Consider the following 23,507-nt stretch of genomic DNA (forward strand, 5'->3'; position numbering starts at 1 on the left):
CCATGAATCTGAGAACTAGCATCTCTTTTTTTGATGTGGAAGATAAAAGTTCTTGAAACAGCAGTGTAATCTAGTGAATTCTTGAAGCTCAGAACATGAGCTGCTTGTGTTATAGATTTTGCTGTTGTTAATTCTTTATTAATAATATTTACTCTTGTCTGTTAGCATTTACTGAGAAGACACGGACATGGAAAAGCAAGCTTCTGGGCTTACATTTATAATGGCTTAATGACATTTGCTCATAATGGTCAAATCACAAGGGCTTCTTTCTTTAGTTATTAAAAAAGAGAGAGAGAGAGAGAGAGAGAGAGTGGGAGAGTTGTGTTAAACACAACAGAAGAAATCTGTTCTAAAGGGAAATTCAGATCTGCACCACCTATGTGGATGGTTTGGTAAAGGTTAAACAAACGTTCTTTCACTCCAGGGGGACTTTAAAGTAAATTTCATCTAAATTCTTGTCAGCTTCCCCGTACAGCTGTCCCTAAGCATCTGCTGCAGTGCCCAGGATTGCTGCTCTCCCCCTTCACAGTTGACATATGCTTGTGTAAACTATTTATTTGTAGTACATAATTAGTGGCAAAGTGTGGAGCACTTGGTCTTTAACTGCATGCACTCAGGAGTGGACTAGAAGAAAACTCAGTGTGACTACATGCAGTGAGTGTACTTGGATTAAGACTTCTCAGAGTTGCAACCCATTTACTTTCCAGCAGCTGTTGCTATTAAAGAGTGCTTAAAAGTCTGTTTAGGTTCTTGTAGCTTGAGGTAGGATGGTGGGAGTTGTGCTTGGCCTCTCAGGCCAGGGCAGGGCTTGGTAGTCCTGTTTTGTATGCCGTGCTGTGGGGTAAAGCCGTTGCCCCAAACTGTGGAAGAGTGAGGCCACTGAAATGCTTGGGAGGCTGTGATCTTAGTAGTCACGCAGAGAGAATTATGTAAACTTCCAGAGAGGTGGCCCTCTGTTGACTTCAAAAGATCCATCTTTCAGGGCCTTGATTTTGCTGATAGAATAAATGCTTCTGTAAAGAGGGAGATCCAAGTCAGGTTGGTGGAAAACTGGAGGACATTGATCCATGGCAGCGAAGGGGGATTATGGTTGTCAGGGTGACTGATGGCCTTGGCATATGTGACAACTTCCTGGAAAAGCCAAGCCAAGTGTTCTGCTACTGAGAGGAGACAGACCTTCATTCTCTGTTGTGGGCAGGGAGTGCAGCACCCACCAGGTTTATACTTTGAAGGCAGAAGTCATCCCAGCCCCAGAAGAGGGGAGTCCATTTCTTAGTACCAGGTATGCAAAGACATTATCCTGGGAATGTCTCCCAGAGACATTATCCTGGGAACATCTTAGTGGCACCGGAAGAGTTCCATACAGTGTCTCCAGTGCCCATTCTGCTTGGGAATTGTTTGGCTCTCCCCTCCTCAATGTCATTGCCATAGTTCCTCTAATCCAGTTGTGACCTTGACATTATTGACATTTTAGAGTAGATAATGCTTTGTTTGGGAGGCTGTCCTGTGCCTTGGAGGACACTTAGCAGCATCCCTGGCTCGTACCCACTAGGTGCCAGTAGCACTTCTCTCCTCATTGTGACAAAGACCAGTAGTGTCTGCAGACACTGCCAATGTCCTCTGGGGATAAAAGAGTCCCTACTCGAGAACCACTGCTCTAATCCTGTATTTTCTTGGGGTTTTGTAAGCATTTTATCTTTACATATAAATATTTAGCAAATATTTATTGAGCACCGCTTTTGTGCCAAGCACTACGTTTGGTGTGGGCAACAATTGTGACCGTAAGAGTCAGTACCTTCATATAATCTACAGCCAAGTTGATATAATACAGTAATCAAAGATTCTTACCAAAATGTAATTAAAACAGTAATAAGTGTTATGAAAGAAATGTTCTGGGTGCTCTGAGATCACATAACAAGGGGCCACGGGTAGTCCTGGGGATCCGAGATGTGTGCCCTCAGGAATATAGAAGCTGAGGTGGCTGTGTTTCTGTGATGGGGAATCAGGAATGAGAAGAGAGTTGAACTCAAGGGCAGTAGCATGTGCAAAGCCCCTGAGGCAGGAGGTGATCTGCCAAGAACCACAAAAAAAGGAACAAACAAAACCAACAACAGCAATGAAAAACCCCACAGCCACTGTGGCTGGTACTCACAGTGGCTGGAGATGAGTCCGGAAAAGTTAGGGCCAAATTTGTCAGAAGCATCTCAACCATGTTGGCAATTTGGGGCTTTATTCTCCTGAAAACATGGGGAAGGTATCGAAGTGTTTCAGTAGGGGTAGGATTTGCTCATGTTTTAAGTATGTGACTGGCTGGGTGTAGCAGGATGATGTGGAGGGGGCAAGAATGATGTGTCACACTGATCGGGGGTTTGAGCCGTGGGTACTGTCCTCTCTTACACAGATGGCCAGGACTTGGCCCTTATGGTACCCTCATTTTTTTTTCAACAGCCTTGTGTAAGTTTGATTTGTTCTGTCTCCAAAGCCCTGGGTTTTTACTCACTGAGTTCTTACACATTCATTGTCTTTCTGAACCTGCTACATATGACTGATTTTTCACTTCTGGCTTTCAAAAATGATGCCAGCCAGGGTCCCAGGAAGGGGACTGAGAGAGGGTTCCAGGAAGCCACTTTATTAACCCTAGGTCCTAACTCTTTCAAAATTGTTGTGCGGTAGGATTCACAGGGATGCAGACAGTAGTTTATCTCTTAGGGTGAGTGCAGTTGATCAGCCTTGTCCAGGTGTGCTTAATAGTTACTTGCCAAAGAGAGGACCTGCCCTTGGCCTTTTGCCTCCACTTTGTGGCAGCACCTCTCGGGGGCACAGTTCTCATCAGGTCAGCGATGAGGCTCTGAGGGTTCTCTCTCCTAGTCCATTCCCAGCTGCTTTCGGATAGTACTCCTGTCCTGGACCCGGTATGTTAGGCTAAGGTGGTTTATGCTGAAAATTGCTAGTATGTGCTTGGTAGGTTTTTGACAATTTCTTCAACTTACATCTACAGAAGTGTTTAAAAATGTCTTACCTCTCTAAGAAAATATGTTGTCTTAAGTGAACATGAGGACCCCCCACTGATGCATGATTTTTATAGCCTTGAGCTCTTTAGTTGAGATGGCAGGTAGATGATGCTCACATGTGCTCTGTCACCTGTTCTTAGGAAGACTGTGTGGGAATTGAACCTGTAACTTGGTCTCATTAATACTGAACACTAACCCAGGTGAAGTCGGCATAAACTTGTCAGTCAATAATAACTAACCTTAATGGGGGTTATGGGAGAGCTGGAGGAACCAAACTTCCACCTCTGCCTTGTTTGCTAAGACACAGTTGTCAGCGACGACAATGAGAGGAGACAGGACTGACAAGTTTTCTGGATAGCCAGCAAACTTCTAGCCTGCATTTCCTGACCTGTGGACAAGCTGTTTTAAATCTCGGCAACTTTTATCATTGCCTATTCCCAAATAATCTTTGTCTCCTCCTATCGTAGAACTTTAACCTCTCTCCATAGTGTGTTCACTTTCCATATGTTAAGTTGTCATCTCTTCTTTTTTAGAGTCTCACCAATTTTCTGACACATCATTTCTTTATTTCTTGCACAAGTATTCACTTTCCCCATCCTCATTTGCCTGTTCCCCAGCCTTCACGAGGCGAACAAGTAGCATTATCTCCTTTCTCGTTAGATTTATTTAGCAACTGTAGGCTGTCCATGTAACATGCGCGGGCTCAGTGCTGCTGTCTCACATTCAGGCAAACAGACAGGCGATTCCAGAAGTGCCCTCTGCAGCCTGTGTTCTGCTTTAGCCGGAGTCAGACCTGGTCCCAGGAGTAACGTTGGACAAATTTGGAATTGAATTCTCTCCTCCTGGAAGTCCTCGGTGATCTTTAGGATGTTTTATCATTTATCACATTTTTCTTTGGTGGTTCAGCTCATTCGGAAAAGGGAAACCTGATATGTGTTCTTTATCTCATTTAGGTCCTGGAGCTCTGTGTGCCCCCGAGCCCTCCGGTGGGTGCCCCCACTATCCTGTTGCCCTACCAGTACCACTGCCAATCAGAGCAGAAAAGGGGTATACTGAGGGAAGCCCCTATTCTGCTTTCCTGATTCCTTATTTCACTGTACAGAACACTCTTTTCTTGAAGGAGTCTCTTTATAAAGGAGAATAACAATTGGAATGGCTAAAAGGATGTTAACTTTTGAAAACAAGATGAGCAGAGGACGTTAACACAGCAGTAAATATGGATTGTGTCAGAAGGCGGCAAGCAGAAAGCTGAGATCACTTTCCCCTTCAACCAGACTGTACCCCTTAACTATTGCAATGAACTCTACTAAAGACCTTTGTTCTGTTTGAAACTATTTGGGTTCTTTTTATTATCTCTTTCAGGCAGTTATGTCGCAGGAAATGCTGTTACTTGGAAAGGGTTTTTATTGCTTTGTTTTGTTTTTTGCATCTTGAGCGTTAGTGCATGCTAATGTGTGTACCCTTTGGTTTCTGTCAGTGAGGCCCACCGGAGAGAAACGGAAACTGTGCATTTCTTCGGAACATTTGCTCAGACAGCCAAATATGAGAGCAAATTATATCCTCTCCATCCCTTCTTTTTCTTAGCCCATGATGAATTTCTTTCTCCAGAGGGAGAAGTGATTTTTAAAAAGCTTGAACAACATGCTAATCTTTCCTTCTGATAGCCCCTGGTTGAATTACCCCTGAATTTGAAGCATTTACTGATGAAATGATACTTGACATTAACCAGTGTTGTATGGAAATATTTCTAACACCTGGGGAGAAAATAAAGGAGGGTATTCATAGCATTACCGCTGTGTGGCTGAGTCTCCCTCCCGCTTTTCTCAGGACCAACTTGAATTACACTTGCTTCGTGCTGACTAACTTTTCTCCTGAGAGACCACTTTTAAACAACAGAAAGATTTGCACCACTGGAAAAAAGTTAGAATTTACAGTGTTATTACCATGAAAAAGATTGGGTTTGAGTAATGGCCTGCTTGGCTGGTTAGCAGAACCAACTGGAGGCTTTGGTTCGGGATTTTTTGCCTTGTTCAGAATGACAGGAGGTGATATCACATCTTTGTAAGTGAAATGCTCTTCTTGTTCATAAAACCCTGCTTAGACTTGGGGCTCAAGTAGATAAGCTGAATTTTCCAAAGCAGAGTGAAATATGAACTTGGCTGTAGGATTTGCATCTCAGAGTGTTGTTAATGTGGCCGCCTGATGTTGCCCGTTGACTAAGATAAATTAAAAAAAAACTATGAATATATGGGTGATTATTCAACATTAATACGATCCTTCCTCTCCTGCCAGTTTTTGTAGGTCATAGAACTGTGAACATTCTTTACTTGCTTTTTATTTTTTAAATGAGAGAAGAAAATAGCATAGCAAACTATGGAACAGTTGTCTCATTCCTCAGTTGGAGCATAGAGATGTGTTTATATGACAAGTATTGAAGCAGTTTCTTCAGGAATAACAGCTTAGTTGAGATGAGAATTTATACCCTGTAATATGGTGTGGGAGGAAAATAATGAACTAGTGTCAAGAATCCTTGGATCACACCCCACATCGAAAGCTTTCCAGGCAACTGTTTGAACTGTCTGCAGCACAGTGTCTAGCTTGGACTCAGCCAGTGTTTCCCCAACTGTATTCCACAGAATACGCTTTCTTCTCCTGCAAGTGGCTGTACATGCTGCGGGAGGCGGGGGAGAGATTTATCATCAAACAGATTTTAGATATTGTACATATTATATCCTTTGGAATCACAATTTACATAGTATATTTGTACATGAAACAAGTGTTGACTATGCACCAGAAACCATTATTGCTACGAGTGGGAATTGACAATATAGACTGTGTTTTCACAAGCAGATAACAAAGTAGGGTTAATTATTAGAGGTGACTAAGGATGGGAAATGGGGAGAGTTTATTCTGAAGCATACTGAAGTCTCCAAGAAGTTCTAAATTATATAATCTGTTTACCTTCATTTAAGCAGCGTTTCCTAAAACGTTATGCTTTTTGGTTGTATACCTATTCATATCTCATAAAATAATGTGTCATGGAAATAGGAAGTCATGTGCTATGGGAAATGGTAGACTATCAATTTCCTCAGGGCCTCTGAGTTTTGTGATTATAATTCCTGATTGGTCTGATGCTCATTTATCTCCCTAGAGCAGGTTGTGGAAAGTGTATGCTGATTAGACAAGTCTCACTCAATAAAAATGAATTGAGCTTTCGTTCTTCAAGAATACTGTTAGAAGAAGAAATAAGGGAGCTTACCACCCAATATGTAATTTAAAAGCACATGTAATTAACTTTAGTACAAGAAAGAAAGTGCTATCAGAAAGGTACATATGAAAAACAGAGTTTAGAGCAGTGGTTCTCGGAGCGTGGCCATCCCAGGACCAGTGTCTGCTGGGGGCTTGTTGGCATGGTAACTTCTTGACTCCCACCCCTGAGCACCAGATCCAGACACTGGGGTGCAGCCCAGCAGCTGAGTTTCAATAAGCCCTCCACGGTTCTGATTCTCCATGAAGTCTGAGAATCATGGCTATAGAAGCAGAGCGCACACTTGGATGGGGAATAGGTAGCATTTTAAATCTTAGAAGAGGAGTAAAACTTGTAGACATGAACAGTAGACCTATATTTTTAAAGCAGGCAATAGCAATATAAGTCAAAATCACAGTAGAGATCTGAGGGCCAATTTTAGTTGTTGTTTTTTTAACCAGCAAGTTATGAGACCTTTTCCAAATCACTTAACCTCTCTCAATCTGTTCCCTCAACTTTAAAACTAGAGTGTTGGACTAGACAATTTTATGATCCTTTTGACTGTAAAGCTCAATTAGCTTATGTGGCTCTGGTACAGTATATCATGATATAAGCTGAGTAACAGCATGACATGAATTATTTGTGACCCAAATGCCTAGTATATTATCCTGTACACGCTCGAGCTACAATGGTTTGTATTAAGAAAAACGACATAGTAAACATTTTTTCTTCTTTTCAGGCAGCCATTAGCATCAGCCAGAGAGTAAAACTTTATTCCCCAGCGTGTCATACAGACAGCGTGTAACTGATTTCAGGAGCAAGGACTCCGAACATAAAGTAGTGTCATGAGGGCGGTAATTTGAGCAGTATCAGAATAAGCTGCTCTGGAAGATAGGGCTTAGCAGTATCTGGCTGTTCTGGGACTCATCATCGCACAGGGAAACCCTGCTAGTAACTCCTCTGGAATTAAATGCCAGATCTGAGGCGTAGCTCCCTAATGCAGCTATAGTTTCCTGAGTTTGAAAGTGTGCATGTGGGAGTCGGGATAAATTGCAGAGCTATGGCAGTAGTCCTGGGCCCATGTCACCACGTACAGTTGCTTCTCTGGCACTGACCTGACCCATGCAAGCGGACTGGCTTTTATATTAAGGGTGGGCTATCCCGGGGATCATCTCGCTCTGGACCCTTTATTCTTAACCCAGTTTTTACTCGTTTTCCATTTTGTATCCCTTCTTCTGAACACCTTAATAGTTAAATACCAATTAATATTTATGGAATATGTACGGTGTTCCAGACATGACTGTAAGCATGTTACATGGCAGTAGGAACTCTTATAAACCCTATTTAAAAGATAAGGAAACTGAGACTTAAAATGCCTTAAAAATGTTACCCCAAGGTCACCCAATCACTAAGAGGCAAAACCTGCATTCAAGTCAGTTTTCTCTGACTTTTGAGTATAATACAGTAATCCTTTGTTTTTGGTAAAGAAAAGACATCCTTTCCTTTACCTTTGATGCAGCTTTTCCTGTTGGCAAAGAAAATGCCAGAATATGTTGTGAATTTCCTTCCCTTTCTTATGACTCACAAATTTCATCTTTTCTAAATTATATTAATAGCTAGCAATTGTACACATACCACATGCCACAAACTGTTTTAAGTGCTGCATATTTATTAACTGAAATCCTGGTTGGTAGAAACTATTTTTCCCATTTGACAGAAGAAGAAGCTGAGGCACAGAGAGGTTAAATAACTTGCCCAGGGTTGCAGAACAAATAAATGGCAGAGCTGGGATTCAAACCCAGCCAGTCAGACACCACAGTGTGTATTCTGGACCCACTGCACACACACAGCTTTTGTGTAGGTGTAGGACTCACCTGCGTGGTAGCTGGCTTCCATTTGCGGTTCTATCATTAAGGATGTTTGTAACGCCAAGACCTTCCTGTATCAACTTTGTTCCTTGTTGTACAGTCTACCAGCACATTTCCCCAGTACCATGTCTGTCTAGCTCACAGAATGCTTTCAAATTATATGAGAAGAGATGGAGTGAAAAATAGAAGGTTTTCCTAAGATGCCATTTTTATTGTTCAGAAGCCTCAGCTATTTAAGGAGGCTGGTTTAATGATGTCAGAAAACAGCTTCACAGGTTATGGAGGCAAGCAGAGGCACCTGCTGAGTCAGGGCAGTCCCAGAGAGGTGGCCTTTGCGAGAGCTCTTCCCTACCCTGAGGTCCCTGGTATTTATTCATCCCTGGGAAGGAGGGTCTGCCTGCCTTTCTGGGTCCCACACTGACACTCTCTCTGAGTGGGTCCGCAGGATGGGGAGGCAGGTAGGACTGCCTCTGAAAATTAACTGTCTCCGAGATTGATGGATGGCTTGAAGATCTCTTTGGAGATCATATCAAAAATTATTGATTATGTTACTAAGTCATAGCAAATAGGCTCTGAGGTTGGAAACTAAGTGCTTTCTTTAAAATAATCCAGAAGCAGCAGAATAAATCAATGTGCAGAGCATCTAAAACGCCATAATCATCAGGTGGGCTTCACAAAGAGCTTGGCTTCAATGTGGAAAAAGCCATCCTGCTTCCCCCAACCAAAAAAAAAAATCTCAACACACATCTTGGCATTCTAAACAAAGGAAGTCAAAAAATCTTTAGTATTTCAGTGAAAAAAACCTATAAAGCTTTTAAATTAATTTGTGCCAGATAAGCTTCCTTCCTTCCTTCCTCCCTTCCTTCCTTCCTCCCTCCCTTCTTCCCTGTCTCCCTCCCTCCCTCTCTCCCTCCCTCCCTCCCTTCCTTCCTTCCTTCCTTCCTTTCAAAAATAAAGATACAAAAACCTCATGAGATGTTTTGGTTTCAAGAACTGAGGCCAACAAGCTTAGTCCTCCTCAGTTTTTTGGTTTCGTTTCTTTTAGTTTTAGCACACAGTAATACTGTTCCATGTCAGTTTGCTTTGAAGTTGTTTGTATTTGCATTTAAGACCTCTAATTTTGCTTTATATGAAAAAATTCCAGCAGTGTATCTTGCTGAAAGAAAGACTTAGTATGCAAAGTACCAATTTTGGAACAGTTAAATTGAAGAATGCTTTTGCATATTATGACAGCATTCTGTGCTTTGAAGGATTCACCAGAAGGGTTGTAAAAGTAACTGTCCCCTTTGGGTACTTCAGTGTTTACTTATAAACAGTTAACTACTTAGAGGCGGGGAGTAGCACCAGGGAGAGTAATAAGATGTCAGAAAATGACAATCACTGCAAAATGATGATAAACCACAGCCCTCAGATTGTTACATAACTCAAAGAAAAATAATTCAAGCAACACACGTTTCCATTTGGTGCCAGCTCTGAACCTGGGATATCTGAGACGTGGTATTAGGGAAATCACTTCATCTTTATGGGCCTCAGTTTCCTCACCTGTAAACTCGGGAGATAGGACCAGCTGACCTTTAAGGCTCTTTTGAGTCTGTCTAATTTCCTGATTCTGTTTTCTGAAGTAAAATGTGCTTATTTTGGGGATTTGGGAAGTGAAAATAGTAAAGGCTTCTGGGCCTCTGGTTAATTCTGGACCTTAATGCTCTGTTCAGCAAACTGGTACTGGGTGCCTTCTCTGTGGCACGTGCTGTCCTGGGGGCTGGTAATAGGATGAGCCACAAAGGAGATGCTGCTCCTTCCATCAGGTTTCCTTTAGTCTGGGTTTAGGGTGGTGATGGTCGGGAGGGTGGACAGACTAAAAAAAAGTTCAGTTGAACTGAATTTACCACTGGGGCCTTCTTCCCAATGACCACGGATTCCAGACTCTTTGAGCAAAGTGTCAGCAAAACTGCTCTCTTAGGCAGTGCCCTGGCATAGAATAGTGAGTGGGAAATGAGGCAGAAACTGAATTTGTATTTTCCTGGAGATGCTGGGAGTGATCCCTGTTTTCTGCCTTGGGAGAGTATGCACGGCCTTTGGTCATTCCCTTATGAGAGCCATGTCTCTTTCCACTATGTTCATAGTGAGCCTGACAATTCCTCCCTATTCTGGAGCATTCTCAGATGATGAAATAAAAGAGTCTGTTAATGCAGAAGGATATTATTAAAGCTTCTGCTTGTTTATGTCTGTGATCCCTACCGAGGGACCCCTGTTTCAGCTGTGTGTTCCACAAGGGGCACCTCCCATTGCACTGGTCCCATGCTGCTGGGATATTCTGCTAGGATATTTGAACCTACTACATCCAAGCTACTGCTTCACACCCTTAGCACCTGAGACGTTTCCTAAGGACGGACAGCAGAGGAATTACATATGAAGTGAACTTCTTTTATAAAAAGCTATTCCATCTTTCTGCCTTTCACTTTTAGTATCTATTCTGCTTATGAAATCCCAATATTAAACTATACTCTTTCTACCTGCCTGCTCAGTGTTTCCTAGATATTAACGCAGATGAGAACAGCCAGACATATTTTTATCCCCAGTTGGAATCAGAGAAATGCATGCCTGGAATTGTGCTTTATGAGAGTCTCTTGAAGTACAGAGTGGGGCAGAAACATAGAGACACACCTTGTTTGACGTGGAGAGAGCCTGAGTTCTAATTCAGCCTCAGCTACTGAGAAAATAAGATTTGATGGGTTCCTCTACAGAACGGGTATGTGCCTTGCCAACCCTAGACATGAAAACATTTTATGCAGTAGTTCCCCTATTATACAGGGTTTCACTTTCCAAGGTGTTAGTTACCCAGAGTCAGCCTCAGTTCAAAAACATTAAATGGGAAATTCCAGAAATAAACAATTTATAAATTTTAAATCGGGCACTGTTCTGGGGAGCTTGATGAAACCTCATGCTGTCCTGCTCTGGACGTGAATCGCCTCTTTGTCCAGAGCTTCTACACCCTGTTTGCTCCCGACAGTTGGTCTGGTTGTAACTGCCATCTTGATTAACAAATAGACTCCCATGGTGTCTCAGTGTTCAAGTAACACTTAATTTGCTTAATAATGGCCCCAAAGTAAGTGTAAGAGTAGTGATGCTGGCAATTAGGCTATGCCAAAGAGAAGCCATAAAGTGCTTCCTTTAACTGAGAAGGTATGTATGTTTATAGGAGAAAACATTGTGTGTATAGGGTTCAGTACTACCTGTGGCTTCAGACATTCACTGGGGGGTCTTGAAAAGTATCTTTCTTGGATAAGGGGAGACTACTGCAAACTATAAAGTAGTTTATAATATTTTAGAAAGTTTAAATTCAATAGGGTGTTCTTCAGGGTACAGCCAGTAATTGGAACTACTTTAAAACCAGACAGGAGGTAACCAAATAGAGAAGTTGGGTGGGCTTTGTGCTTTCCCATCAATGGTAAATGTTGACTAGTTTAATAGAATTAAATTATATATATATATATATATATATATATATATATATATATATATATATGTATATATATATGTGTGTGTGTGTATATATATATATTTCTCGGGGGCTTTAATTATTTCATTCTTGTTACAAATAATTTAAAGAGAAAACAGTGTGATGAAAGAAAAGCATGGCTTTTACAATAAGCAAGACCAGGGTTTGAGATCCCACTCTGCTGCTTACCAGCGGGGAGACAGACATCTGTTGAGTGAGACACTGTTCCAACCAAATAGGTTAACTTCTCTTTTAGTCTCCTAACATGTGGTTGGGTAAGACAGTACCTATCGTTTAGGGTTGTTACAAGGATTAAATATAACAAAGTGGGAAAATGCCTGACACAATGCCTAGCTCCCAGTGTGCAGAAGGATTCATTTCCCATTTCTAATTTTCTCCACATTCTTCATACAGAAGAAAGGGAGCGTGAGGTCCTACAGAGGACGCCTTAGTGTGAGGACTCATAAACTGAGGGATTCTAAAATTCTGAGCCATCAGGGTATAAATAGACTTAGCTAGTCCTTCTTAAATAGCCCCTATCCCACAAATTCTATTTTAAATACTTGACAGATCTCAAAATAGGAAAATATTTTTATCTTTTAACCTATATAGAACCGTAGTGACTGTGAAAATTTAGTAGACTGATAGAATCATTGAAAGTCATTCCTTAAATTGCCCTTAAGAAAAAATTTCTTGTAATTCTTTAATTTGTTGGGTTTTTTGCACAAAGTCCTTCTTACTTTCCTTGTTTTGAGTAGCACAGTCCACTCATGGATATTACTTAGGTGGTGCAACTTCTTAGGGATGGTTCTTTCTGCTTTGTTTGTTATACGATGATTTGTTCATCTTCATTATGATGGACTATGCATGAATCTTGATCAGTTTAAAAGTCAGCATAACAAAATATGATATATCTTGGTTGCATTTCTTTAAAAGGTAATAATTGTAAATTAATTATGTACTCATTAATGAATACTGTTATTGAAGAAATTAGAAAATGAACATAAGCCCCCAAATCTCACTACATAGTTAATCCTTTTTAAAGTAAGAATTAGTTGTACAGTAGATGTTTAAATAATAATAGCATCACACCACATATACTGTTTTATGATCTTTTTTAACTTAGCATTATATCTCATCATATCTGAAAATACACATCTTTTTAAATAATTTTTTTTAGTGGCTGCATAATATTTCACTTTATGAATGTGTCAAAAATGATTTGATTCTCCATTGATGAGCCATTAGTATCTTTTTGATTTTTTTTTTGTATTTTAAACTGAGCTATAAGTATATACTTTTATAATTATTTCCACAGGATAATTGCCTAGAAATAATTCTAAGTCAAAGGTAAATGCAGTTTTTAAGGCTCCCAGTACATATTTCTAAATTGAACTTCAGAATGCAAGAGTTTTTTTACCAATGATTATGTCCAACAACAGTATAAAAGTGTCCCTTAAAAATAATCAAACAAGTTGAAGTTAAATCCTACTGATTTTGAATTCCTTGTCATCTTGTAATGGTTTTCATGTTTTAGTAAAACAAATTGTAATAAAAAAATGTAACAGGAATGTTTCATAACAGTTATTTCCTATTCCTTCTCCCACTTTCCTCTGGTTAATTTATCTTTTCTCTCTTTCTTTCCCCCCTCCAGGATGGAAGTATGATGTGATGGATATAACTATGGGGTACTGTGTGGGTACACGGCCTCCTCCTTCTTGCCTCGTCCTCCTGCTTCTCAAGCTCTTGGCTACTGTCTCCCAGGGGCTGCCAGGGACCGGGCCCCTGGGCTTCCACTTCACACATTCCATTTATAATACGACCGTGTATGAGAACTCAGCAGCACGGACATACGTCAACAGTCAGAGTAGAATGGGCATAACCTTAATTGATCTGTCCTGGGATATCAAATACAGAATAGTATCCGGAGATGAGGAAGGCTTTTTCAAAGCAGAGGAAGTCATCATTGCAGATTTCTGCTTTCTCAGAATAAGAACTAAAGGGGGCAATTCTGCCATATTGAATAGGGAAATTCAGGACAGTTATTTATTGATAATAAAAGGTTCTGTCCGAGGAGAGGATTTGGAAGCATGGACCAAAGTAAATATTCAGGTTTTGGATATGAACGATTTGAGACCCTTATTCTCACCCACAACATACTCAGTTACAATAGCAGAAAGCACACCTTTAAGGACTAGTGTTGCCCAGGTGACAGCAACAGATGCAGATATTGGTTCCAATGGAGAATTCTACTACTACTTTAAAAACAAAGTTGATCTCTTTTCCGTTCACCCCACGAGTGGTGTCATCTCTTTAAGTGGACGATTAAATTATGATGAAAAGAACAGGTATGACCTGGAAATTTTGGCTGTGGACCGAGGGATGAAACTCTATGGAAACAATGGAGTGAGCAGTACTGCAAAGCTTTATGTTCACATTGAACGAATCAATGAGCACGCCCCAATGATCCATGTAGTCACTCATGTTCCTTTCTCACTGGACAGAGAGCCGACATATGCGATGGTGACAGTGGATGACCTTGATGAGGGGGCCAATGGAGAGATCGAGTCTGTTTCCATTGTGGCTGGGGATCCTCTAGATCAGTTCTTCCTGGCTAAGGAAGGAAAGTGGATAAACGAATATAAGATTAAGGAGAGAAAGCAGGTAGACTGGGAGAGCTTTCCGTATGGCTACAATCTCACTCTTCAAGCAAAAGACAAGGGGTCACCTCAGAAATTTTCTGCCATAAAGGTAGTCCACATTGCCAACCCCCAAAGAGACACTGTCCCAGTTAGATTTGAAAAAGAAATGTACGATGTGAGCATTAGTGAATTTTCCCCTCCTGGTGTTGTGGTTACTATAGTAAAATTAAGCCCCGAACCACTGGATGTGGAATATAAATTATCTCCTGGTGAGGATGCACAGTACTTCAGAATTAATCCTCGGTCAGGTCTGATTGTCACTGCACAGTCACTGAATACTGTCAAGAAGGAGGTCTATAAATTGGTGGTGACAAACAGGGAAGGAGATTTAGAAGCACAAGTTACCATTGGCATAGAAGATGCAAACGACCACACCCCAGAATTTCAGCAGCCAGTGTATGATGCTTTTGTGAATGAAAGTGTTCCAGTGGGAACAAGCGTTCTGACAGTTTCAGCTTCTGATAAGGATAAAGGAGAAAATGGGTACATCACCTACAGTATTGCCAGCCTGAATTTGTTGCCATTTGCTGTTAACCAGTTTACAGGTGTCATTAGCACAACAGAAGAATTGGATTTTGAATCCTGTCCAGAAATTTACAGGTTCATTGTCAGAGCCTCTGACTGGGGTTCCCCATACCGCCATGAAAGTGAGGTAAATGTGACTATTCGAATAGGAAATGTCAATGACAACACCCCTCTCTTTGAAAAAGTGGCTTGCCAGGGAGTTATTTCATATGACTTTCCAGTTGGGGGTCATATCACAGCTGTCTCAGCAATCGATATTGATGAACTTGAACTTGTAAAGTACAAAATCATCTCTGGAAATGAACTTGGTTTCTTTTATTTAAACCCAGACTCGGGGGTTTTACAGCTTAAAAAGTCACTGATGAATTCTGGAATTAAAAACGGTCAATTTGCACTCAGGATTACAGCAACAGATGGAGAAAATTTTGCAGATCCCATGTCTGTTAACATTTCAGTCCTGCATGGGAAGGTGTCTTCAAAGAGCTTCAGTTGCAGAGAAACTCGTGTGGCTCAAAAGCTGGCAGAGAAACTACTCATGAAGGCAAAAGCAAATGGGAAACTGAATCTGGAAGATGGATTTCTTGACTTTTATTCAGTGAATAGGCAAGGACCACATTTCGACAAGTCATTTCCTTCTGATGTGGCTGTGAAGGAGAATTTGCCAGTTGGTGCTAACATCCTGAAGATTAAAGCCTATGATGCCGACTCTGGCTTCAATGGAAAGGTGCTATTTACAATATCTGATGGCAATACAGATAGTTGCTTTAATATTGATATGGAGACTGGGCAACTTAAAGTCCTTCTGCCCATGGATCGAGAGCACACAGAACTCTATCTCCTTAATATCACCATCTATGACTTAGGCAATCCACAGAAATCTTCATGGAGGTTGCTGACCATCAATGTGGAAGATGCTAATGACAATAGTCCAATTTTTCTTCAAGATAGTTACACGGTTAATATTCTTGAAAGTTCAAGTATTGGTACTGAGATTATTCAAGTGGAAGCCAGAGACAAAGACTTGGGTTCTAATGGTGAAGTGACTTATTCAGTCTTGACAGATACACAGCAGTTTGCCATCAACAGCTCAACTGGAATTGTTTATGTAGCTGACCAGCTAGACCGGGAATCTAAAGCAAACTACTCATTAAAAATAGAGGCCAGAGACAAGGCAGAAAGTGGCCAGCAGCTCTTTTCAGTTGTCACTCTTAAGATATTTTTGGATGATGTTAATGACTGCTCCCCAGCTTTCATTCCCAGCAGCTATAGTGTGAAGGTTCTTGAAGATCTCCCCATTGGCACTGTCATTGCTTGGCTGGAGACCCATGATCCAGATCTTGGACTGGGAGGTCAAGTGCGTTATTCTTTGGTCAATGACTATAATGGGAGATTTGAAATAGACAAAGCAAGCGGCGCCATTCGCTTGAGCAAAGAGCTGGACTACGAAAAGCAGCAGTTCTATAACCTCACGGTTCGGGCTAAAGACAAAGGGCGGCCTGTCTCTCTGTCATCCATTTCCTTTGTGGAAGTGGAAGTGGTAGATGTCAATGAAAACCTCCATACCCCCTATTTCCCAGACTTTGCTGTTGTTGGATCTGTGAAAGAAAACTCACGAATTGGAACAAGTGTGCTGCAGGTGACTGCCCGTGATGAGGACTCTGGGAGGGACGGAGAGATCCAGTACTCCATCAGGGATGGCAGTGGTCTTGGAAGGTTCAATATAGATGACGAGAGTGGTAAGTTTAATCTTCCGTGTCAGAAGTGTCATTTCACCTCTCAAATCAACTTTGGAAAAGTAAACGGATATTCTCACAATGAAAAAGAATGACAAGTGAGGTTGCATTTGGTGCAGAGATGACACAGTGAAAGCTTTTTCCTAGAATGTTGGTTTATAAGACCTCTTTATACAATAATAGCCATCATTTTCAGTAGGAGTCCTTATTTTTTTGTTTTTCTGGTTTAGCCCTATTACCGGGTTATCTTTTGTAAGCGTTATGTAATTTTCACCTCTGTTGATTGCACTTTTGACTTTCACTAAATTAAGGGTCCTGATAAAGTAAATTACATTTGAATTGGCTTTAAATTAGAAGTGTGAAATGGATTTTCAAATGGATGTATATACTAATCTTTCCCTTTACGGCAATTCTTTGCTGAAGCGATACTGCATCAGTTGCTTGGTCTTTCATGTTTCACTGGCACACCTGGCCCTGGAACGACAGGCATTTGTGCTGTGCGCGCCCCATTAGCGTACCGGGGTATGCTTCTACAAATGCTTTTATGATAGACTAGAGCAAGCATGTTATGGATTTTTTAAACTGATGTAAAGATTTTATTTGTGAGAACTGATTTTTAATATCTTTAATTATGGACAAAATAAACCCAATGCTATTATTTTCCCCTACCTATTTATTTACTTTCCATCATAGAAACAGATGTGTATTTTTTCTATTCGTATTATTTGTCCTTAAGTGCACATGTGCCGCGACATGTGTGCACATGTGTGTGTTTCTTGATTGGCACCGTGCATTTCTCCAGTCTACTGTAGATTGCGGACATCTCACGACAGGAGCTGTGTCTTTATTCTTGTGTAAGTGGTAATGTCAGCACTTTACAGTCTTCAGGACATATTTATATGTGTTAAATCATTTTCAACAACACTCATAGGGTGTTTTTTCCCCAGTAATGATGATGATAATTAGAGCAGGGAGTGGGAAGGTCTGTTATGGAGATACTAACTGTACATCAATAATACTAGAAAAAGGATTTGAGAAATTGTATTCAATATTGGATAGGAGTTACAAAGTATGTATTCTCACAGATTTAAACTGTAATTTTTGTATACATGGGCTCTAATTATGGACAGTGCAAATTATAAAATTTGTCTTCATAGCTGTAATAAAGGAGAAAGTAAATGTCAAGAAATTGGATTCTGACTCAGCCACTTACTCTGTTTTATTATATATAACTGGCTACTTGACTGGAATGTATTTTGAAGTACAAAATGAGAAAGACAGGGAAGTAACTTATACTGAGTGTCTATTCTGTGCTAATACTTTACTACTAATAATAATGACTTCTTCAAATACTTACAATGGGCAGCATACTGTATGAAGGACCTTGTATGTCTTATGTATTTCTCCCAATAGCCCTGTGAGTAGAACTAATACTGAATTCATGAACTGACATTCAGAGAGGGTAGATAACTTGGAGCCTGGTTTCAAACTCAGCTGTGAGTACTGCCCTATACTATGCTGTCTGCATCTGAAGACAAGTACAGGCTTCCTTGCGTGTTCCTTGCTACACAAATTTGGTATTGATCTAAAATCTGTAAGGCAGTAAAGTGTTAAACAAGTTTTAAAGTCCTTAAACCCTGCGCTCATTGGCTGATGACACAGGTCGTTAATCACCCTTCCTTTTTCCGTAGACTCCCATTGTTTCTGTGGCTCTCCAGGCAGAGAAGCTTACCTTTGGGACTCAGGTGGATGTGGGTAGGTAGGTCAGCAGGAAGGTGTTGGACTGAGTCATTTACCACTGCTACCTAGATGACTGCATTAAACCACATGGTACTGTTTTATTAGGAAGTTCCATCCTGGTGTAGTAGCTTGATGCAGGGGAGAACGGGCAGGATCAATTTGGTGAGAGTGACCTAGATTTTCCCCATTTCATTCTCATTTTGGGTGTTACTTCAGAAAAATGTGTGCGTAGTTTCATCTGATGATATAGCTGCCCTTATAAGTCTTGACTCCAAGAGTTTGATACCCTTTACCTCTGTTGAGAAAACAACTTACTGTCCTGCATTTGTTCTGGTAGATTCTGGAGTGCACAAAATAAGTTTTGTCACAGATGATAATAATGCCACTTACATTTTGACATTGCTACATGACTTAAAAAGCTCTTTCATGAAAACACACACTCTTTTGAGCTAAAGAGAAGCCATGGAGTGTGTCAGGTCACATCCCCACAAGAGGGTGTAGATGGATCTAGGACCCACATCTTTCCTCAGTCCTATTTCAGTGCTCGCTCGCTCTCTCTTTCTGCATTCATTACATATGTTTCTGATTTGCTTTCCCAGAGGATTTTTAATTTTTAAAACTGTAGTAGCAGTGTCCTTTTTCACTTTTCATTTTGTTTTCTTTGCCTGGAAAGTAAAACTGCTTTTTTAATATAGAAAAAAAAAAAGATTTGGACTTGATATTGAAATATTTTAATGAAGTTTAGAATTTTCATATAATAATATTCTTAATCATTTTACTTCCTCCCCTCTCAGCTCTTACAGGTTTTAACAGCCAATCCCAAGAAGCTGATGAGGAATGATTGCCTGAACTTGTGCCAGGGAGATGCTAGGGTTAAGAGGAAATTTGGCAAATGCATGCCCAACAGGAGAAGTCAGAATGATCCACCAGCTCTTGACTTCCCCATGTTAAAAATCATGGCTTGAGCTGCTGGCAGAGTGAACAGCTCTTTATCCCTGCAGCTGTTACTGAGTCTCAAGTTCAGACTCAGTTGTCTTCATTTGACCCTTGGGCATAAAATGGCCTCAACATGTTTGGATTTTTGTCTTTCAGGAAACTTTTAAGTCACCTGCCAAAGGTTACTTAATAGCTCATGTTGTTTAGTGGTTCTCAAATTTAGGAGTGCACAAGTATCAACTGCAGAGTTTGTTAGCCCTGCAGAGTCCCGGGGCCAAGTCCCAAAGATTGTGAGTCAGTAGGTTTGACGTAGAAGCTCAGGCATCTTCATTTAAGCACTCCAACCATTCCTTTTGCGTGTGGTTTGGAAGCACTACCCTATATTTACCTGGGCTCTTCAGAGAGTGTCTATGAGATTTTGTCTTTTCTGTAAAGTCCTTTTCCTTATTTTTTTTTTGAAAGACAGGGAATTGAGCTCATATTTTAGATAAATTTCTTTATTAGTCAAATTTTACAATCTAAATAAATGTTCTATTAGGCATTAGTGGTGATATTTTTCCGAATGCCTTTCCAATGGATCAAAAATCTATATCTGGGCTTCAGTATTCGTGTGCTCCTGTTTGGGGAAACTGCATAGGCTGGGATTAGTTGATCCGTTTAGTGGTTTTATGTACTTAACATTTTTGGAACTCGGTGAACAGAACCACATCTTTGCAATTCTTTACCATGCACAAGCATTTAATAGCACTTAATGTTTAATAGTGTTCACAATCAATGGATTATCTGTGGGGCCCAAACACAGTGGATTTGATCACAATGTAAATTGCTAGTCTGGGAGATGCAACGTAACCATTGTTTCCTCCACCAAGAATGCATTCTTACTCTGACCATCAGGGATTCAGATTCTTGAATACTCAAGTTTTTGAGGGTTTATTTATTTTTTATACATGTATTTTTATTTTTAAATCATTTTTGTTTATTTTTATCTTTATTATTTTTTTAATTTTTAAAAATTATTTTATTGTTCAAGTACAGTTTTCTGCCTTTACCTCCCTCCCCTGCTTGCACCCCACTCCTTGACTTTGTACACGTGCCCCTTATAGTTGTTCCTGAAAACCCTTGCCCCATTGCCCCCAATTTTGATGGTTTAGAAATAGCACGCTGTGTATTTGAAACTATTTTTGTCTATTAGATCTTTTGCAAGCTGTAAACTTAAGCAATCATTTCACTATTTTATTTACTTGAGGTTAAAGAAATACTTAATTAGGATAAACGATTTCTAGTTTAGGACATTAATCATGGATAATTGGGAAGATAATTTTGCTATCCATTATTGCTAATTATATATATATATATATATATATATATATATATATATATATTTCCCATTTTTCAAGTATCTGTTTTGTGCCAGGCACCATGCTAGCTGCTTGGTGGGTACTATTTCTGATGATCACAATAGTTCAGCACGGTGGAGTTTAAGGGCGAATGCCCAGTTAGAGTCATGCACCTGGAAGCTGTCAGAGCTGGGATTGGAACTCCAGAAATGGACTCCAAATGTCACGTTAATCCCCTTCTTTCCACTCCAGCATGCCATAATAACCTTGTCAAGCATATATATTAGTCACATTTTTCTTTATTTCTGCTGCATAACAAACAGACTCAAAATTTCAGTGGCTCGTCAAAACAGGCACGTTCTTGCTTCTGAGTCTGGGGGAACAATGGAATTAGTACTGTTGCAAGCTGTGAATTGAGTTGCAGTATGTTCCATGTGACTTCCCATTACAGGATGCAGGCCGCAGGAGTACACAAACTGTCTGGGGTTTGATATTGTCAAAGTGGAGGTCAGAAGTGCCAGAGGACTGCTGGAAGCTTGCAGTACTTCTTAGTGCTGCTGCTCAAAACTGGCTGACATTCCATTGGCCAAAGCAGCTCATGGGCCAATGTGGGGAAGGGAAGACTACTTCTCTTACAGAAGGAAGGGGGGACAGAGGGAGGGAGGGAGGAAGGGAGAGGAATGAATAACTACTTAATAATAATACAGCCTGACATAGCATATGACAACTCTCACTATGGTCTTTATAGTCTAAAATAATTGGGTGCTACCTGTCTTTAAGGCACTGGGCCAACCACTAGTGACGCATACAGCCACAGGTGTATAGTGGGAAATTTCCGAGTCTCTCTGAGAGGTCAGAATGCAGCTGCAGGTGATGATACTTTTGGCGATAGCAGCAGTGGTTAACGGTGACCAAGTACCGTCTCTGTGACAGGTTCTGTGTGAATGCTTTATACTGCTTAATAACCCACAACCTTTGGACCAACTAGAATGGTTTATACAGATGCTGTCATTCAGTCACCCCATGAGGTAGGGACAGTGGTTTTCTTATTTTTACACCTCTGGTATTTTAAGAGGAAAAACTCGCATGCACCACACACATGCATGTATTTTTACCTTTCTTTCTGTCGAGGTACAAGCCAGCATTTCTCCAGCTTATGTGAGCACAGAATGCTGTCTTTATCGCAAATGTTTTGATAGGATCAGCAGAGGCTTAGGAGGTCTAATGTGCACTTTGCTTCGACTAGATGCCCAAAATAGGTTTCTCGTACTCATAAGCACTGTAAAACTATTTTTTGTGTGTGAACAGACTATTCCAACGATAACTATAACTTTATAATTACGTTTAGTATCTGTGCTAGCTTTCTCCCATTTACCTCTCCAGATTCACTTTCCACCCTCCTTTCTGTTTTGCGTCCAGATACTTGAGCTCCTTGGCCAGTGGGCTCCTTTGTTCCCTGACATTGGTTGGTTCTGCCAGTACGAATGTAGAGAGGATGAAAGAGAGTTAGTTCAGGTTATTTATCCCTTTCTACACCAGTTACTGGTGACTGGCCACATCCCTCTGTTGATGGGAAGAGACAGCTCCCTACTGTTATCAGCTCTGGAGCACTGTATCTTTTTATACAGTTATTATAACATTTTGATACCCTGCCCATACCTTTGTAAATACTCTATTTATTAAATACTTCTCAATTGCCCAGTGTGAGTGTACCATCTGTTTTCTGACAGGACTCTGACTGATCAAATATTCTTCTTATGTAAATATTCTAAAACAAATTATAAGTTTAAAAATATTTCTAAAACTGATGTTACCCACAGTTCCTACTAATTCCAGTCTCTCTGTTGCAGCTCTCTGTGTTAGCACATTTCATTGGAGACCTGGAAAAACAATAGAATGACAATAATTATTTAGTGCTTTCATTTTACAAAGAAAGAAAGGCACCTCAGGACTTTGTCTTCCCATTTAGCTTGTGCTTTTCACATCTTTTTTCTGTGATGAAAAGAAAACACTTTGCCGAAGTCCCTGACCTACCACACACAGGAATAAGAGGAGTCGGGCTAGATGGTGCGGTATTGGGATTTTTCAGGCTCTCAAATGTTGTGCTGCTGTGCTTCGATCTTCTACAGGGAGAAGAATTCATTTCAACCAGTGGCCAAGGGCAAAAAAAAAGACATAAAACTAAGTAGGTTTTATCAAGTTAGTTTAGCTGAAGACCTGGTTGCTAGCTGCCAATGCTGAGTCTAATTATTTGTAGTCTCTAATTATTGGCTAGTTAAGAGTGAGTTAATGAAAATCGAGAAAGGGAAAATTAAAAATATTAGATCCTCAAAAATCTAAACATAGAACTGCCTTTTGACACAGCAATTCTCCTGCTGGGATTATACCCTAAGAATCCAGAAATACCAATTCAAAAGAACCTATGCACCCCAATGTTCATAGCAGCACAATTTACAATGGCCAAGTGCTGGGAACAACCTAAGTGCCCATCAGTAAAAGAATGGATCAAAAAACTATGGTAAATTTACACAATGGAATACTATGCAGCAGAAAGAAAGAAGGAGCTCCCAACCTTCGCAACAGCACGGACGGAACTGGAGAACATTATGCTAAGTGAAGTAAGCCAGATGGTGAGGGACAAATACCATATGATCTCACCTGTAAGTGGAACCTAACCAGCAAAACAAACAAGTGACAAAATATAACCAGAGACATTGAAATTAAGAACAAGCTGACAGTCCCCAGAGGGGAGGGAGAACGGAAATAACAGGGGAAAGAAGGGAAAGGGTCATCAATGAACATGTATGAAGGACACATGGATAAAGCCAAAGGGGGGTAGAATTGAGGGTGGGAAGTGATGGTGGGAAAATGGAGACAACTGTATTCAAACATTAATAAAAAATGATAAA

At 40.5% G+C, this 23,507-nt stretch overlaps 1 protein-coding gene across 1 annotated transcript in view; it reads left to right on the forward strand.

Moving 5' to 3' along the window:
- FAT3 (FAT atypical cadherin 3) overlaps nt 1-23,507 on the forward strand; it is a 634,426-nt gene that overhangs the window by 117,266 nt on the left and 493,653 nt on the right. Inside the window, exon 2 of the mRNA XM_045191687.3 lies at nt 13,280-16,588. Within this exon, the coding sequence (XP_045047622.2) occupies nt 13,297-16,588 (3,292 nt within the window). The 5' untranslated portion in view covers nt 13,280-13,296. The remainder of the gene's footprint in view (nt 1-13,279; nt 16,589-23,507) is intronic.

Source organism: Desmodus rotundus, chromosome 5 (assembly GCF_022682495.2).
Source record: "Desmodus rotundus isolate HL8 chromosome 5, HLdesRot8A.1, whole genome shotgun sequence".
In the NCBI taxonomy this organism is placed as follows: domain Eukaryota; kingdom Metazoa; phylum Chordata; class Mammalia; order Chiroptera; family Phyllostomidae; genus Desmodus; species Desmodus rotundus.